The 20085-nt window shown below is 39.3% G+C and overlaps 1 protein-coding gene across 2 annotated transcripts in view; it reads left to right on the forward strand.

Moving 5' to 3' along the window:
* The window catches only part of PREX1 (phosphatidylinositol-3,4,5-trisphosphate dependent Rac exchange factor 1), a 172816-nt gene that overhangs the window by 129674 nt on the left and 23057 nt on the right, over positions 1 to 20085 (forward strand). Inside the window, exons 17-25 of one of the 2 annotated variants that reach the window (XM_074842850.1) lie at positions 6498 to 6590; positions 10609 to 10757; positions 11674 to 11759; positions 13470 to 13606; positions 14051 to 14222; positions 15515 to 15708; positions 16460 to 16621; positions 17892 to 18102; positions 19299 to 19560. In XM_074842850.1, the coding sequence (XP_074698951.1) occupies positions 6498 to 6590; positions 10609 to 10757; positions 11674 to 11759; positions 13470 to 13606; positions 14051 to 14222; positions 15515 to 15708; positions 16460 to 16621; positions 17892 to 18102; positions 19299 to 19560 (1466 nt within the window). The remainder of the gene's footprint in view (positions 1 to 6497; positions 6591 to 10608; positions 10758 to 11673; positions 11760 to 13469; positions 13607 to 14050; positions 14223 to 15514; positions 15709 to 16459; positions 16622 to 17891; positions 18103 to 19298; positions 19561 to 20085) is intronic. The other variant, XM_074842852.1, reaches the window with a different exon arrangement.

Genomic DNA, 20085 nt, shown 5'->3' on the forward strand with positions numbered 1-20085 from the left:
ATTCTTGAGCTACTTTGATGTAGATCTCCAACTTCTGTAGCTCTGACTTTTTCTAGGTGGGCAGACTACATAGCTTATTCTAGTTGCAAGAGAAATCTGTAAGTTGCAGGCTTCCTTCTCTAGCATGTGACCATCCTACTGCACTACGCGGGAGCTTTGGATTTATAGCTCACACACACACACGCACACGTGCAAATGCATGTAAGTTCCTGCCTATTTCTGATAGGTCTCAAGAAAAGAGAAGACTCAGAGATATGACCGTTTCATCCAGTTCACAGCCCAACCCCTTTCTATTCCCATGAAGCCCTTGAGAGAGTCTGGAAGCAAGCTGGGAGCTTGAGATCTTGTTTTAGCAGTCACCATATGTTTCTTGAGCTTGCTGAGCAGGCACCACAGTGTTGATGTGGTGGAGGAGAAAGTAATGGGCATTACCATCTTGGGAGAGGTCTGCCACCAAGTTTAAACAGAGTTTAAACACCCTTATATGTGAGGTAGATTCAGATGGAAGTTAAAAGACTGATAAGTACACAGATATTTCAGGACATCATTGTCTAAGTGATTATGAATATGCCCTGCATTACTGGAAAAAGTATCAGCTTTACTTTGTTTATAGAAACCATTTCCAAAAAAATATTGTTCTTTATGTTCATGCTTTTGCAACATTACTGTATCTCCAGATTCCCACCTCACTAAGTGCCATCACAGTCCTTACTGCACTGAGATTATTCTAATGCTGTTTGGATTTGGTAGTCAGATTGGTGAAAACTGTTTGTTCTGATCCTTGTTTACTGCCAGTGGCTCCAGGCCCATCTTTTTGTCCCTTTGAACACTGGCAAAATGCAGGAGCAGAGTAAAAACTTGGGTCAGAAACTACAAAAGCACAATTGCTGGAAAAGATCCAGAGGTCCATTATATGGGAAAATTTTTCCTGTGGTTCACACAGACTTCACTGTCTCACTGTTGTCTTGTCTCCCAGGAGATCAATCTGTGTTTGTCTCAATGACCAGAAGTAATATTTAAAGCACCATGGTCCCTCAGAATTATTCCTCTGTGCATCCAGTGCCAGAGACTGGAGTGTCAAGTTAATATGATTATCCTCATGGAGAGCTGTTGGATAAAGGGAAGCAGTTAAAATGTGATACACTTTGAGTTTTTTTATTGTGATTTGCAAAACACTCAGAGATCAATTTCATGTACGTTAGTGGGAACTGCCTTTGTTCAGGTATTTTTAATTTTCTACCTTATCAAGACAAGACAGTTTGAGGAGACAGATTGACTAGTACGTCTCTTCCACTTTTTTTCTGTTAGTTCAACGCACTTTTGTTAAAATGCCAGAAGTCAATGGTAATATGTTAGCTGTGAAATGAGAGATTTAAAGTTCATTGATTCTGTTTTCTGTTAATGTAATAATCATTTATTAGTATTCACTAGAGACAGAAAAAACAAGCAAACCTTGCACATGGACTATTTACTAGTGATTAATCATAACCTTTAATTGATCCTTCCAGTCACTCCATAATTTGGTAACTGAAATATTTGAAACAGGAATAATTTTAATATTACTATTATATTTCTCAAGTGCATCAGTCAGCGTCTGTCAAAATACAGTCCTATCTCAAAAAGTAAACAATCTGAAATGAACCGTACATGCTGAGTAAGAAATCTCCTACTTAGAGGGCACAGATTTTTGTCAAATGAGTAGTAGTAATGCTAAAGCTATGAGTTGCCCTCATTTTCACAAATAAGTTAGCTGTCCCCCAAAGTTTGTGAAGAAGACTCCACAAATAGCAGTACAATAAATACATTGCACTTATCCACAAAAAAATTTGTGCCGGACTTTGATTTTATTCTCTTTAGCAAGAGAATCAAAAACATCACTACTTACCTCTTTACATTCATGATACAGAGCACTGATCCTTCCCATCCCCTGATCCTACCATAGGAAGTTTAATGGAAATTCCTCAGCATTGGTTTTTGAAACATGCTTTTCTACTGCCATGAAATCCTAGATGTTTAATGGGCAGCTTCCCTCACCCCCTTCATCTAAGTTTGCTCTATCACAGAAGAACTTTCCCTTGAAAACAGAAAACAACAGAAACTTTGGCAAATATATCATTAGAAATGCCAAGGAAAAAAGTGCTTTCAGTCTGAAAAAATGCACTTCAAACAAAATTTAATACTCATTTATTTGTGCAATTGTTTCTTATTGAAGGACATAAATCATGACAAACTGAAAAAATATACAACATTCTTTGCATAGTTGAAGAGAATTTGGACTTTGGATTCACTCCAAACATTGTGAGCTGGTTACTGCAGTGCGCTGTTAAATTATGATCAGCACCTCTATTTGTTAGCGCAAGCCAACCACAACACGTGTTAAAGCTGGTGGCTTGGAGCTGAATATCAGACAAGGATAGTTGCCTGTAGAGATGGGCCTCCATCAAAGTTGGCTAAGAGGTTTAGTGCACACACAGTGCTAGAGTCCCCAGAAGACTCTAGTGTATCACTTCTCTGATCTCAGAAGAAAAGCATTTCCAGAGATTTCTAAAGATGATGCCTGTGTATGTTTTATGGAGCATTCTCAAAACTGTCATGCTGGATTGGAGGTCTGGACTGTAAGTCTAAACCTCATCGACTTTCCAGACCTGTGATACCTCCTGCATTCCTCCAGGGTATCCCATATTTTTTATTCTCACTAGTGTGTTGCAGTAGTTGCAGGAGAGAGTGGTTGCCCTGTCCCACTGCAGTTCACAGCCAGGGCTGTGGCATGTCCTGGAATTCAACTCGTGCAGGGGCCTGAGTACTGTAGCATACTTGATGAAAGCCAATGGTTTGAGCACAGAAGTCAGGGGTACCTGGATTTTAATTTAACTTCTTATGTGAACTCACTGTGTGGCCGGGGCAAGACCTAAAGTCATTCCATGCCTCCGTTTACCGTCTGAAAATTAGGATGCTAAATCTCATCTATCCATAGGGCTTTGCTACTACTGTTACATCTAGAATCAGCTTTGAAAATGAAAGCATTCTTATAATTCAGCGTTTCAGGTATCAAGTTTTTAGCTAATAGGTAGTATTATCATTTGAGTTCATGTCTTTTCCATTTTAAATCAGCTAATCCAATAAACATAGCATTCACCTTAAAATTCTTATAAAAGTGTAAAACGCATTTCTTCTAATCATGATAAATAATAGTAATTTTTATTGCTCAAATAAAGCCATACTTGGTCCTTAATTAAAATCTCTTCCATCTTTAATCATTCCAGGAGAATTACTTCTGTGTGTTGTGCTAATATAAAATGACCTAACTCTTCAAAATTTCAGCAAAGAGAATAAAAGAGAGATTTGCCTTTGTTCTTCATCATACTAGTATCCCACAGTCTATTGTAGCTTGAGAATTCAAATCACTGATTTAAAACACCCCTGGGAAGAGAGCCACTAATAAGACCCCATCCTCTGGGGATTTCTGATCTCCCACAGAGACAGGCTGGCAAGTCAGTAACCAGAGGCATCATCATCCAGGTGTATGTGGCCAGATAAGGGCTTTGAGTAGATTCAGATACTAAAAATTACAGTGAACTCTGAAGTGAAAAACATCCTCTAGGCTGTAAATCTTCCACTGTTCAGAACGAACAGTTCCATTTCAGTGCTCAGTTCAAAGCTCACAAACTGGAAGAAACTTTAGTCATTTTGTGTATATTAAACCTATTTTGCTAATGTGGCAAAATACACCTTTAAAGATAATAGCAGGAGGGGTGGCTTAGATTCTGGAGTTTCTCATTGGAAAGAAATTTTGTCTTTTCAAATTTTGTTTTAGTGCCCCAGAGCTGTGGACTTTTGAAAGGCTGGGGAGACTGGAACAACCTGGGAGATGAGGTGGCAGGAAAACAGCTCTCATCAAATGAATGCTGCTGAGGGCCACAGAAACCTCCTCAGTTTTGTGAAGCATTCAGACTTGACATTATCTGATAAGTCACTGCTCCTTAAGAAGTTGTTAACTAAGTCAGACTGTTCAGGTGTGTCCAACAGAGAAGATTTCATGCCGGAGAGCTGTAGGGAGGGCTGTGAGAGAAGGATATGCATCCTGGACCCTAGTTTAGGAGATGGCGGTTGATCTGCCTATGCTGCCTCTTCTGCTGCTGCTGTCCCCAAGAGTTTAGGCTGAGAGTTCCTGCTTCTGCATGATACAGGTGTAATAGACCATTTTTGCATAGCTTTTAGTCTCCCCACTCCCCGCTCTCTGCCAGTATGTTCCAACTACATTAGCCCTCTGGTTTTGATTAAACATGTTTATTTCTCATATGGTCTCATTTTTTAACGTGGTTGTCTTTCAAGATTAAACAGCTGCTGCCTTACCTTCAAAAAAACTGATTGGCTTTCAGGGGCACAGAAATAATTCTTGTAGATGGCAAGTTAGTTAATTGCTTTGGACTCCTTAGGGATGAATGATGTTCAGCTGTGGAATTGCAAGGTATTACTACTTTACAGTAATGAGTAAATGAATCATAGCCTTCCCCAAGTATTGCATATTGAATATTATCCATAGTCTCTACCTTTTCATAAAAGAGCATCCCAGTACAGGAGCATCAGTGCACAGAATGTGAGATTCCTTTCTTTACAACATGGTGATATAGTTCCTGATGTTGCTGCATTTGAGTTTTTTTAAAAGTATTTTGGTTCTTTGCTTTCAAACAATACATTTTTGCAGTACTAGTGAACAGGGAAAGTTAGGTTATTAAAAATGATAGCATATAAAAGAACTTCATGCATAGTAATAGTAGCTGCACCCAAGAGAATCATGTAAGTTTGTGTAGCTGCTGGCTTCTTAAGTTTGGCAAATCAAAGACTCCAAATTTTCAAATATCTCTTTTTCACATATGCTTTCAAAATCCAACAAAAGAAACTGAACAGTCCCTTCAAGTGTAAAATGAGAATCGGAGGGAAGAGCTATCCTAGTAATTTTCTGTTTAATCCCAAATGTGAAGTGATAAAAGTGCATACTGTGTTGGGCTGAAAATCATTACACTTGCAACAGTAAAAATCTAGTAATATACCCAATTTTCTAAGCTGTCCTTTTACTAAACATGCATAAATAGCATTGTTTCTGAAAATATTTTGTTAGAAATATCCAAGAATGGCAAAACTACCTTTCAGTATTTTTACGTTCCTGTCCATCACTTAATTTGAATATCATCTGGTGAGGATTTTTTCCCTGTAGATATATTACATCATGCGTTATTTTGACATGGCTGTATGGCTCCTGCAGGAAATTATGATTCTATTTCTCTAATTTTTTTCTAATGTGAATTCCTGTAAAAGCTCAAAGCTTATAAGCTGATGGCATTGACTTCAATAGACAAAGGACAGTATTTTAAAATATGCAGAAATCATCAGAACCAAGGAAATAATTCTCAGCATTTGTTTTTCTCCAGTGGCATGCTAGGTTATAGATAGCTTTATTTTTCCTTTTAACTCAGTTCTGTTTTATCAGATGGTTCTTAAATGTGTAGTGTTTACTCAAATGCAAGATGTTTATCTGTTAGAACTTCCACTTTGTCCATTTACCAGTGGCCAGGCTTGCGTTATTTTTTTTAAATGAGAAGTGATTTGTTAAGCTTTTCTTTCATTGTTAATAAACCACTAGAAAAGGATGATTAAAACACATATTTGCCATGATTGATACGATTTTTAAAAATATTTATAAGGTGGGTCTGTATGACCTCAATGCAAATAAGAGGAAGCAGACTCTTAGTAGCAAGAGCTACTGAGTCTTCTGTCAACCGTAAAAGGTGCAAACTGAGCACGATGTGAGTCCTGTGTTTTTTCCCTAACACAAAGCTTAAGTGCCTGTTCTCTAGAGGACCTGTAGATGTCAGAAATTGTTCTTTCACTGCTCATCCAGAATTTTAGCCAGCAGACCAATTGTTATGGTGTAGATTTATGTAGTGTGTAGTCTTATCTGTAACAAATAGGCCCGAGATCCCAAATTTATCTGAAACTGATCACTAAGAAGGACTCGTAGATTGTTCATTATTTGGCATGTGGGATATATTTAAAAAAAATAAATGAATTACTACGCTTTGATCTGTCAGTACATTCACCAGTGGAAAATACTGAATATTGATGAATTCTGTAATCTAAAAGTGAAAGAGTTAATAAAGAGTGAAGGGCTAGAAGTCAAACCAAATGCAGTTTCTAATAAAAGAGTTGATTAACCATTGGAACAAACTCTGAAGGGTGGGAATAGATTCTTAAAGACTGCAGATCATAACTGGATAACTCTCTGGAAATTCTGCTTTAGTATAGTAAGGGCTCAATGCAGAAATAACTTGATTAAACTTTATGGCTTATTTTATGTAGAAGAGCAGACCAAATGATCTAGTAGTCCTTTTCAGCCTTAAGATATGCAAGTTAATGTCAATCGTGCCTTGCTCATCTCCATCCTTCAGCTTTTCAGCTAACTCCATATTTATAAAGCATTACCTTGTGTTCTTTTTAAGATTTTACCAGAAGAGGATGACTATGGATTTGACATAGAAGAAAAGAACAAAGCAATTGTGGTGAAGTCAGTTCGACGAGGGTCTTCTGCAGAGGTAAGACCTGACATTCATAAAATTTTGGTTTTAGTACCTAAGAATATTTCAATGCTTTGAAAAGGTACAAACCCATCCTTTTCAAGTCTGTTTCATTTTAAAGGCAGCTAATAGAAAATTTGGTATCTTCAATAATTCCTGTGATAATAAACTGTTTCTGTAAATTACTAAGTGTTTTGGCATCTTTGGGTGACTTGCTGTATGTTTTTTGTAAGGGATAGGACAACAGCAGTATCTCTGTGTGATGATAGCATACCTCAGGTTCATTAGCAACTTAAATTTGAAGAGGGAGGGAAAGTAACATTGTTTTGGTATAGAAAAGATGTTCAACAAAAACAAGGTTTATTTGGGTGAAAGCTGTATTTTTAGATTTGTATTTTTTCCTTAAAAATCATGGACTCATTTCTCTCCCTGGTATTTTTTAAGAGCTCTATAGAATGTATTTACTTTGTTTCTTTGAGACATGTAGATGGCCCAAATGTCATAGAATCTGAGTATTTCATAATAATTTGTTTATCCATACAAAACCCTTGAGTGGATAACAATGTGATCCTCCGTTTACTGAAAATAAGGCACAGACAGACTGAAAGTCTATTTTTTTAAAAGCTCTTAGGTGCCTTTTAGCACCTATGAAGGTAAGAGAGGACTAAATGACTTATCCAGGGTTGCACAGTAAATTGTGGCAGCACACTGACAGTACTTCTAATTAAAAGTCCAGGACAACCATTACAGAATTTTTTGATGTCCACATTAATTTGTTGGTCACTGCTTTAGGCTACAGATAACTCCTGGATGACTTGCCCAATGCAAACAGCTGAAGTGGACAGGCTGATTTTAGTGAGTTGAGAATGTCAAACAGGAAGGAATTTTGAACTGAAGTTTAATATGAGAATTAAATGATTTCAGTATTCCCGATTCTTGTTTGTTTTGTGGTCGCCAAAGAAACCAATCCTATGCTCTACCTCATGCTCAAAATCAACATTGGTTGGCCAAAAATGTTATTAATCTAAACCTCTGCTGTAAATCATTGCCTGACAGATAATCCTTCTGCCCTTTCTTTGGCTGGGTGCCTGTGGAATATCCTGCAAATCTGTTGTGTTTTAAGACAACAGAAGCACACAATTTTCTAAGGAATCTTTTTCTTGATCTTCCAAGACAAACTATCTGTGACCATGAGCCCATCTTTTCAACTTAATCTTAAAATATTGCTCCAGAAAAGAACTAAATCTGCATCTCTCTGAACCAGAGGGCTGTCAGCTCATTCTGGAAAGACCTGAGGCCCAACAGTAATGCGTTTCATTACATTCTTGGCCTTTTTTTAATTGCCTTGTGATACTAGAAAGATACTCAGCATGTAGTTCTGTGTGGCCTAGCAGCTGTAGGCCGTTTAGAGACCCTATGCCTGCTGTCACACTCTTTAGGGCCAAAAATTAAGACATGCAGCTTTGCTTCACAGTGCCCATCACAGCGCATTGGCTTCATTAGGACTGTCAGACTTTAGGTCAGAATAAGATTCCAGGTTCACCAATTAAGTGGGAACAAATCTATTATTACTTGCATGGATTTATTCAAGATTAACACATTCTGTTTGAGTTTGGGATTGTGATCTCTTTTTCCTAGTATACCTGGAACAAAACTGTCAGGCACTAGTTGTGACAGCACACATCATTGGACTTCCTGCCTGTGCAACAAGGGTCTCTGGGGTTTTTATTCAAAATCAGAGTTGCCAAGCATTGTTCTTTCTATTATTAGCGTATTTTTTCTTCTCAAGATTTTTTAGAAACTGTTTTGTGAGCTGTTAGATTTTTCTATGCCAGAAGCAGTCCCAAACTGTGTTTAAAAGTTGTTAAGAAAAGAATTGCTGGAACATCAAACTCCTGTACTGATAGGGTACTTGAACTGCAGTTTGGGAACTCTTTGTCTGATGTGTGTGTTCAGCTTCTCAGTTTTGGCCCTTAGATAGAATAGTACTGTAGTGGGCATTACTTGTGCACTTTCTCTCCTGATTCTGAATGATGAGCAGCTCTCAGCCCGGGATTCTTATCTGTGGGAATTGTCCCCCTGTGCTTCTGGCAGCAGCAGCCTGTGACTATTAACACTCGCTCAGCTCACCTAGACAGAGGGTCACAAAAAAATCGTATAGTAGTGCTTGGCTGATGTAGACTGTGGCACATACCATGCCTATCCCAAGTTCATGTGTCTTCAGAAAGTCAATGTCTCCTCAGTTTGTACCTTACCTTCCATTCTAAACCAGCTCACTTGCAGGTTAATTGTACTGGGCTTGTTCCCACAGGTTTAAATAATGGTGCTCGTTTATGAATGTTACTCTATCAGAAGGAAGCAACAGTGGAAAAAATTATCCTTTTAGGAGGTGTGGTTGCTGCCTTGCTCTGAACAGCCAACTGACAAGCAGATGTCTGGGGTTTGAACAGAGTGTGTTCAACAAGCAGCCAGCAGTTGGCCAGTGGCCATGCAGATGAATAGCAACTAGCAAGCTGCTGGCGTTTGGCAAAAAACAGTGGCCTTGATCCAGACAACTGCATTGAGTTGTCATAAGGAGCATCCGTTATTCAGAAGCTCTATGACACTGTAGAGTCTTTAATCTTAGAGACATGCTGTCTAATCTTCCTTAGCCTGGTTAGTTATATCCCAGTAGAGTACCAGATTTTTATTTGGAAGTTGCTAGTTTGTAGGGTTTAATATGTGACTTTGTACCTCATGCATTCATAGATTTGCTATGAGTGTGTGTGCAGCAGACAGGTGTCCTGTATGTACAAGCAAGAAGTTAGGAATATGAAGAGGTCATCCACAGATGACAATGATTGCAGGTATGCAAACAGTTTAGTGCACTGCACGTACATTATGTGCATGAGCTACTTTGGGAAAATCAGGCCTAAAATGTAATGACTTTAGAGATTTATATAATAATTATTACCTTCTAAAAAACTCATCAATATAAGTAAATGCAAACAACAGAAACATTTCTGTTGACCTATAAATCAAAGTTTGTCAAATTCTATCATAAATTAAAAACTCTATTGCTATTTATCCCTATTATGCGTTTTGGAGATTATTTACAAAAAAGAAAGATGAAAAATGTTATTTCCAGGTACACAAGAGGATGTTGTCAACTGTAGAGAGCTTGAGAATTAAATCAAGGAGAGTACTTTGTAGGTTTTCCTTTTAATAGCTTTGATTTGAGGAAAAAAAAGTATAGTTTTTTGGAAGTAAACTGATCTCTGACTTTCACACCACAAAATATATTTAAGAAAAGCCAAGCCGTGTATAGACATAGTCAGCAGGCTTTTCCCGTCCTATGTTTCCAGATTAATTTCTGCAACAGGTCAGATTTCATATGTGGGAGTAGTACTGTTTAGACCTCCTTTTTCCAAGTCAAGAAATTTGTCAATGGATTCCAGGCAGATTAGGAAAAGGCTTTGTCACATTTAGAAGAAAGCCCAACTGCTGGACCTTTAAGTGTGGTAGGAAGTAATTCTAACCTGGGAAGGGTTAATAATCTTATTTTTTCTTTTTACTCCATTAAAGGGAATTTTATATTTCCTTGATATCCTAACTCGTAGTCTAAGTGCTGCTATGCCACATTTTAACTGGTATAGATTATCAAGAGGTATGTTTAGGGTTATTGTCCAGCGGGCAGAATAGGGGATCTCAACTCTGTCATTGGATCTGTCTCTGACTTTCTGTGTCCCCTATTAGTCCCCTATTAAAAAAAAAGTAGCAGAAAAGTACAAAGATACATCTGTTGCAAAATAAGATATATCTGTGGAGTGGCATATTTATACAGATATCGTTGAAATCTCTTTGTTTTCTGTAAATGCAGACAACTTTAAGGGTGACTGACAAATGATTTGATGAACCAATAATGTGTATATGGTATTCCATATGACAATAATCCTAGGAATGTCTGTAAGTAGAGAACAGTTGAACCTTGGATCCTGAACTTTCGGAGGCGCTGCCAATGATCTAAAGTTTTCTGTGGTGTTTGTTTCATTTGCAGATGGCTGGCTTGCAGATGGGAAGAAAAATCTACTCCATCAATGAGGACTTAATATTCCTACGTCCTTTTTCAGAAGTGGAAACCATCTTAAACCAGTCCTTCTGCTCACGAAGGCCGCTTAGGCTTCTGGTAGCCACCAAATCAAAAGAGTAAGTGCCAAGATGGGCAGACAGAAGATTATCTAGAAGATTCAATTACTAAATATTTCTTCTGCAGTTTGTAGTGAAAACTGTGTAAACACTTTGCAATGCAGAAGCTGTTCAATAGGGAAAGAAATGACATAAATGAAAGATACAAGAGTCACAGGTTGTTTTTAGTGATGAACTCTGTGCTTCAAAAACAGGTTAGGATGTATTCTTTTTACACTGCAGTTAAATTTTGGCTTCCTCGTGGAGAAACAGAATTAAATCACAAGGACTGTCATCCTGTCTCAGGTGTGAAGCTTCTCAGACTCTTAATACATGTGCAAGGGAAAGCAATTTCCATCCCATTAAATCTTGACTTATTTTTGTATGACTCTAACAATGTCAGCCCTTACAGTTTTTCAGTCCATTATTGTATTTTTTGAGGCTTGGCCCTGTTAATGTCTTGTGCATTATTAGATTCTATAATCCCAGAATTTGCCGTAGAATTGTACGTCTCAATGAACACGTGATGCGGAATTCTAGTCCAGGATATCTTCTCCAGTCTATTTTATTTTTTTTAATGGAAAAGATCCTCAGCTGGTATAAGTCAGCACAGCTGCACTGAAGTTTGCCTAGAAATGGAAGTAAATATAAATACCATCAAAAGTTTGTCCTGTGTTATTCACTTAAGGATGTAATAAATTTGGAAGTGCCAAATTTTAATTAACAGAGAGAATCTCTGGTCTGCCTTGGAGAATGAAGACGGGGTGGATGATATCTTCAGGTCTGTTTATTTGTTATTTATTTGTAAACTATGTGGGTGCTTTCTTTAATCCAAAACACAGTTGTGAATGCCAGGGAAAAAAGCTGTTAGAACTGCCCAGAGCTCTGGCAGCCTAACTTAAAATGCTGCTTCCTCTTCTCCTTGATTTACCTGCAGGATTATTAAAATCCCAGACTGTCCTGAAGCACTTTGCTTTCAGATACGAGGAGCAGCACCACCATATGTTCATGCAGTAGGAAGAGGTAAGTGGAAAGACTGTGGTACAGTTAAGCTTGGAGTACAGCTGAATAGGTATACATGTATATATGAAGTGTGTGTGTGTATATATCAATTGAGACAGATCCAGGTTCATTGTCAAACTTGTTCTAAACAAGTTCTGACAACTTACTTTAATGACCATAATGACTAGGAACCCCTGTCATAGAGAAGGATTGCATCATATATAAAAGCATAGAACAAGATAGTTTCTGCCTCAAAGTGTTTATAATCTGAATATAGTCTAAGAAAATGGTATCATTATTATGAACTGAATGTTAGGCCACCAATCCCATCAACACAAAACAAGGAGTAACTTAGTTCTGCAGTAGAAGAAACTGGTGATACTGCAATCTACAGTACTGTGGAAAGACTCTTGAGAAAGCATTATCACTTGAGCTCTTGCAAGGTAGAAGTGCACTTGCCTAGTGAACCTGACCTTGTTTCTTCTAAGACTACTGAGATACAGCTTTACAGCCACAGGGAATAAAAATTTAAAACTGAGATGGCTGAGAAAAAGTTGAGGTGTAATGCTGTCTGTTGCTTCCTCTATATTTTTGCCTGTGGTCAGCCACAGTTTGGATCCTTGTAGTTCTGAATGTGCTGTGCGATCAGCAGGTTGGTAGAGAGATCATGTTTCTTATTGGACATCACAAAGTGTAAGACTTGAAGACTACTTCTCCCTTTATGTTGGCTTGTACTGCTATAAATTATCAATATAAGATAGAAGCAAACTGCTTTCCTTGGTGTTTTTAAAAGGAGAAAACACAGTTTAACAGAGATATTTACTACTTCCATAACTGAAATGTGAACTGACCTACAAATAAAGCTCAGCTCTAACCTTTATTTTCAGCAGATGCAGAAAATACGACGTTTGACGTGTACCACTTCCTTCCTTCAGAACAAATATCCAGATATGTGCAGTTAGTATACAGACAACAGGCAGCACCCAAATACAACAATGTTCTCAGGGAGACACATTTATTATACTCTTTGATAACAGACCTATAGCCACCTTTTAACAGTCTGAAGAGTGCAAACTGGAAGTGCCAGCTGGAAAGATTCTCCTTTTTCAGGATTTTGCTAGCAAAAGACAAATTGCATTTGGAATAAAACTGTATGAATTTTAAATGATGGTGCCTTAAAGTTAATCACCTTAACTGTAGATTTCTAGGGGCTGAATTTGGGTCTGAGTCTTGTTCATGTGAATCTGGAATAAATTCATTGAAGTTGGTTGCATTCTGGACTTACTGTACTTTGCAGTACATCATAGTCTTTTTCTTAGCCCATGGCAAATTGCATAACATGCAAGTGTTCTGTATCTTTCAAGTGCAACAAGCTGAAACAAATGTAACTTTACATTTAAGCAAGACCTCAGCTAATGTAATCATAAGACTAGAAGAGCCATATAAGAATCCCAAATGATTTTCCATAAGAATTTCAATTTCTAGCATGAATGCATTTAGATCTAGGAGGTCTCTGTTTTTCCCAGCACTACTGAGAATACAAAGGATAGATGCATGATGTTTTCCTTATGCAACAAAGCTCTCAGAATAAGTACGTAGCAGCAGAAACATGACAGCATTCAACCAGCTCTTCTTATTCTTCTTAACCACAAACCCTTTGCAGACTTTCCAGTTTTCTCTTTCATAGTCAGATGGCTTTACTGTCTAACTCCTCTCCTGTTTATTTTTCAGGTTCTGAGGCTGCAGCTGTAGGTCTTCATCCAGGGCAGTGTATTTTGAAAGTTAATGGGAATATTGCAACACATGGAAATTATATGGAAGTTCTGGAGCACTTTACAGCCTACAGGACCAGACAACAGGAAGCACTGGTATGAATACAAAACCTCAGGGGATGTACATTAATTCCTGCCCTTCTGTCTTCCCCTTCTGTGCTTTTATGATCACTAAATATTCAGAAAAACAATATATACATGTCTCTCTTGACTGACTTACTCCCATGCCAAGGTCCTAGTATCACTGAGGGAGCTGATCACAGTTGCCTATAGTTGCAAAACACCTACAAATAACATGTATGCCAATTCATACGCTGCATACAGTACTAAATATTATTAACTATTCTAAAACTAGAAGTTCACCAGATAATGATCTAATTTGTATATTCTCTGAAGTTCAAAGGAAAGATGGGGGAATGTTGATATTTCAGTCAACTTAGAAGATATAAAATTGACAGCTAGATTCACCTTTGTAGTCCAAGTATACAAAGATTGGGCATTTTTACTGAGGTCAGAGCTGAAGCCTGTATCTCTTGAAAGGGATTGTACCGCTGGGTGTACAGGACACATGAAGATGCTGAAGAGGACAGAGTTCAGCAAGCAGCATCCACTGCATATCTGAATGGCAGTCATCCTGGCTCCAGCAAAGACGACTCTTCACTGGAAGGAGGTGCAGAATTGGATCCCCTTCAAAATAGCCAACAGGAATCAGGTAAAGGTTCTCATGGAGGGAGGAAACCTAGGAACAATTCAGGGGTTCAGGAAGGAAAACTGCAGTAGAAATGTAACATAATTATTGTAGAATATGTCTTGTCTTTGTAAAGCTTTGTAATAGAATGAGGTCTGCCAGAAGAAGTACTCTTATGCTACAGTTTATTTAGGAGAAGGAAAAAATTGAGATACACATAGAAATCATACCCCTGTGACTCTCTGATCTTTACAAGACAGCCAGTTACCGGAATGAAAAGGCTCAGCATTTTTAGAATTATTTGGTAGGTTCTGCAAACCAGGAATTTATGAACAGTAACAGCTGGAGAGGGGAGGTCTGCAAGTCACTCCACCTGGAATAATCTAGGTTTTCTGTGATTAGAGATTAAGATTTTAAATTACTTTGATCTGGAGCAAGTTTTCAGAGCATGTTACCACTGTGTCAGCAAAAAGTGTGGGTGTATTTCCTCCAACTCAGAAAAGTGGAACACAAAAACCACTGCTTTACCTTCATGTTGAGAGCTTATTTGGAAAAGTAGATGTTAGGGGAGAATACTTCAATCCAAAGGACTGAGCTTGGATCTCTGAATGCCACTGGCAACTTCTCCAGGAACAGATGCACATCTGTGTGGATCCCCTCTGAAGTCTGGTGAGCCTGGTAATCTAATGGTCAAACAGTGCAGCTCTGCAGTGGAACAGCTGGAGCAGTGCCCTGGCAGAGGCATATGAGCAATTCTCTGGCAAATCTAAATCTGATTATGACTTAAATCTGTTCTCTGGTGACAATAGCATTGCTGTGTGCAAAAAATGTTATCTCTTCACCACACCCTTGCCCTGCTATCTCAGTCTTATAGCCACACAGAAAATGCCTCTGAAGCATTTCCCAAAACTGTACAGAGAAGTGGCAGTCTTCCAGAGGGTCATTACAAACAAGACTCTGAGATTAACATACTTCACGTCCCTTTAAAAGCTTCTGCTGGGGTCTGTGTGTCTGAATGCTGGCCAGAACTAAGAGTAGTGTCCTGTGCATGGGTGTGTGCATGCACACATGGAAGAACATCAGAATGTGGATTGGAGCGTGTGGATTGTCTAAACCTCTGTCAGTGTCTCCAGCACTGGCCAACAGCAAATGTCTTTCTCGGAATATTCTCCCAGTCTCTAGCAGTATGTAGTTCAGAGACTCCTTGAGCCAAAGGTTGTGTCTTTGCATTTAATAATACCTCTCAACAGGTTTCTCTTCCCTATGCATGCTTGTATTCATGTGTGCTGCCAAACACCTCTAATGACTGATTTTAGTTCCAGCCCAGACACCGCAGACCATCAGCTCTCCACTGGTCATTGGTGAAGAAACACCTCTCGTTAGCCTGACTGTGGATAACACCCACCTGGAGCATGGAGTGGTGTACGAATATGTCAGTAGTGCAGGAATCAAATCCTTTGTCCTGGAGAAAATTGTGGAACCAAAAGGTTGCTTCAATCTCACTGCAAAGGTACTGGAAAACATACATGGGCAGCTTCGCTCCGAAACAGAACAGGGAAGCCAATAATACAAGTGTTTCTCTGGTGGCTTGGCTTGGCTCTTTGGATGAGGCAGCACATGGTCTTCTCAACTCTGCTTAGAGTTTTCTTCACTAGAATGCACCAAGTTATAATAGCTCGTTTGGTATGAGCAAGTTGGCAAATGCTTCCTGGATTTCAGCTGCTGAGGTAGAGGGAGGGGAGCCCTCAGCTGTGGAATTCTTGCTTTTATCTGCCTGGTAACATACTCTTTGCTGATACTTGAGATTAATCTTTTCAGGCAAGAATTTGCTTTACCTTGGAAGAAAGTCAAGCGACTTTTTCCCATCTGATAGGCTGGATGGGTCACTAAAGGAGTCAAGTAGAACTGCTGCTAGTGGAAGTATTTTGGTCATCTGTGACAGTAATGAGCTAACAGTAAATGTTTCTGTCACATCCCAGTAACATTATTGTTATGTCCCATGAAAGTACACCAGAGCAGGTAACTTTGACAGTGCACAGTGGATCCACTTCAATTATTCTAAAAATTTTTGAGGAATGTTTTATGACTCTGGGGATTAGACATGATAGTGGTTCTCAGACAGTAACAAAGGCAACTTGTTCTGAAGGCAGCTTTATTCAACCATGACAGCATGGGGGCTTTGCCACTTACTCAGTGGAAAAAAACTGTATTTTCCCTCCCTGTCAAATCTCATATCTCTGACATCCTGTCTTTTTGTTTAGATTTTAGAGGCCTTTGCTGCAGAGGACAATCACTTTGTAAGGAATTGCAAGAGACTTATATCCCTAAGCAGTGCTGTGGCCACCATGCCCCAGTATGAGTTCCGGCAGATCTGTGACACTAAGCTGGAAAGCATTAGCAGAAGGCTCACAAACTACCAAGAGGTACAACACTAGTAGTTATTGGTAAAGCCTCAAGACAGTGCTTCATTGTGATAACTGGGTCTTCGTATTCTTTATTAATGAATCTGAACTGCTTTAGAGGTAGGTGTCCTAGAGGTATGAAAACAGCTCTGCAAGTTGTTGAAATGGCAACTTTTGAGGAAAAAAGACTTTATCTGTAAATGACTCCTTTCAGCTTGTCAGAGCTGTGGGTTATAACACATTATTGCAGGTACACTTTTCCACCATATCAATGAATAAATGTGACAACAGAATGATCAGTGTGTGATTTAACATATCATAGAATGGTTTGGGTTGGAAGGGAACCTTAAAAACCAACTAGTTCCAACCCCCCTGCCCTGAACAGGGACACCTTCCACTAGACCAGGTTGCCCAAAGCCCCGTCCAACCTGGCCTTGAACACTGCCAGGGAGGGGCAGCCACAGCTTCTCTGGGCAACCTGTTCCAGTGTCTCACCGCCCTCACAGTAAAGAATTTCCTCCTTACATCTAATCTAAATCTGCCCTCTTTCAGTTTAAAACCATTACCCCTCGTCCTATCCCTACACCCCCTGATAAAGAGTCCCTCCCCACCTTTCCTGTACCCCCTTTAAGTACTGGAAGGCCACTATAAGGTCTCCCTGGAGCCTTCTCTTCTCCAAGCTGAACACCCCCAACTCTCTCAGCCTGTCCTCACCCGGGAGGTGCTACAGCCCCCTGGTCATCTTCGTGGCCTCCTCTGGACCTGCTCAAGCAGGTCTGTGTCCTTCTTATGTTGGTGCCCCCAGAGCTGGACACGGCACTGCCAGGGGGGGTATGATGAGAGCGGACAGAGGGGGAGAATCCCCTCCCTCGACCTGCTGGCCACACTGCTCTTGATGCAGCCAGTTGGCTTTCTGGGCTGTGAGTGCATTGCTGGCTCATAGACCATTTTCCATCCACTAACACCCCCAAGTCCTTCTCCTCAGGGCTGCTCTCAATCCACTCTTCGCCCAGCCTGTATTATGTGTGAACATAAATACAGTGTTTTGTAGTGTAAACAAACTATGTGTGCTTTTTTGTGCGATTACCTGAGCTGTTTGAAAAGAGAGTCCTAGAAGTTATAGCTAATTGCTTTCATTTGTTGTTTTATGAGCTTTTTTTTTAATGTGTTATTCCAGCTGCAGCAGAAATCATATGATTCTGGATTAGGAGTCAGGAAGAGAAAGGATTGTCTGTATTGCATCATAACTTTTTGCAAGTGAAGTAGCACAGGCTTGCTTTATTTCTCCCAGTTTGCAGATGAATTGAAAACAAAGGTGAGCCCAGCCTTCAAGCAAGCCATCATGGAACCACATTCCCTCAACAGCATGGATTTCTGCCCGACCAACTGCCATATTAACCTCATGGAGGTATCATACCCCAAAAACACTACCTCAGCAGGGAGGTCGTTCAGCATTCGCATTGGACGGAAACCCTCTATTATTGGTCTTGATCCGGAACAAGGTAATAATTAACTTTCAAATCATACTGATTTTATCTGCATAAAAAGTTGTGTCTTTCCACTGCTCAGCAAGGTCAAAATAAGTTCCAAAGAAACACAGTCCTGCCGGTACCCTTTTTTCCTCCTTAAAATTTTACAGTAAAATGACAGCATCTTTGTGTTGTAGAATAGCAATGCCTTTAAGCATCAAGAGACTTCAGGTCAAATGTTTTTACTAGCTAAGCTGTGTGGTCATCTCATGATAATGAATGTCCTGGAGTGTTGTTTGCACTTAGCAGAGGTGACTTACTGACCAAAAGAAAAGTGAATGGGGGCTGATAGTCATGCTAGTGCTGTGAAGAGAGGCTGCATTCAGTGGGAAAACAGGAGTCAGTCAGATTGTAGTGCTGTTTTCTTTTGTCATTACTAAATAAATTCCGTGCACTGAAGCTGAAAGTATCTACTCTGTCAAGAGGATCTATTTTCTGATAAATAGCTGCTACATAGCATTTGTCCTACAACCTGATTATTTGAATTCGAACATTGCATCATCATGATCTCACCTGATACGCTTCTGATTCATTGTCTTGTGAAGGTCAAAATGCAACAATGTTTGGAAGAGACACAGGGAACTGTAGACTAACCAACTTTCTGAAGAATGGCATTGACTATTCAAAATGAGGTTGATAAAGAAGCCCTGCTTGCTTGAAGATATTAAAATTCCATAGTATTATTAATGCGAGCTAAGGTGGTTAGCAAAGTACCATACCAAGACTGTCAGCATTTTTAAATGAAAGGGAATTCTATTTATCTTCTGTAAGGACATAATCCTATTTATATATGTGTGTGTGTAAATGTTTGTAAAGCTGGAATAATAACACAGACCAACTTCTGAGAACCTGAATTCATTAACATTTCAACAAATGCTTTTGAATACTATCCATGTTGTCTATATATGTGTGGATAGTTGCTGTCTTCCATAATTTAACTATTTTCTGGACTGCAGTAAATTCAAAACATCTAGTTGGCATGCCAGGAAAAGAAAAGAAAAATACGGGTTTTTTTAAAGAATGTTTTTTTCATAGAATGCAATTATATAAAATAATTCTGTGAAATTTTATTTTTTCCCATTAAAATTCCAGCTATCCTAAACTATCATTATTGGGGTGAAGTGTGGAAAGTCGTGAGAGGCATACTAACTAGACCCTTCGATGTTTAGTAGGTACCTTAAATCCAGTCTCATATACTCAACATTGCATCACCACTATGGCTGCACCATCCTGGAGATGTCTGACCCCAGAAGATGGAGATCTTGATGGTAGCTTTGGCCAGCAGAATGGACGAGCAATTCAGGAAGAAAGGGGACTCAGTTTTTTGCTGAAGCAGGAAGATCGGGAGATACAGGACTCGTACTTGCACCTTTTTAACAAACTTGACATTGCAGTGAAGGAAATGAAGCAATATGTCATTCAGATAAATAAGTGAGTAAAGAATCCTGTATGCACTGCAGAGAGCAATTCTGATAAAATTGGAGGGATTGACCTCAGAAAGCACATTGTGCCTCTTGGCCCCAGCTGTCATACTCTTGTACTCCCCTGTTCACACCTGTGCTTGCATTACAGCTCCTTGCTGGTTGTGTCAAACCTACTCCTGTGCAGATCCACCAATGTATATATTAGTGTCCTTTGCTCCTAAAAGTCTGCCTGAATCCAACAGCCACTGTTTTGCTTACTATATATTCCAATAGAAGAATCTATTTGGTGCCAACAGAGGTTTTGGAATTCCATACAGACATAGACCCTACCCTTGAGATTTTGTCTGTCATAAGGCAGACTAAGCAGAACGCATCATTTCAGGCAGCTTTCTCTATGGCACCTCTGTTTTCCTTTCCTCTTTTTGTCCTTTCCTTTTTCTCATCATGCGTCTCCTAGTAGTAGTAACGAAGGATTTGAGTAGCGCGTCTTTGTATTGTGCACAAGTGGCAGGGTTTTGGTAACAGGGACTGC

Source organism: Strix aluco, chromosome 17, assembly GCF_031877795.1.
Source record: "Strix aluco isolate bStrAlu1 chromosome 17, bStrAlu1.hap1, whole genome shotgun sequence".
NCBI classification, from domain to species: domain Eukaryota; kingdom Metazoa; phylum Chordata; class Aves; order Strigiformes; family Strigidae; genus Strix; species Strix aluco.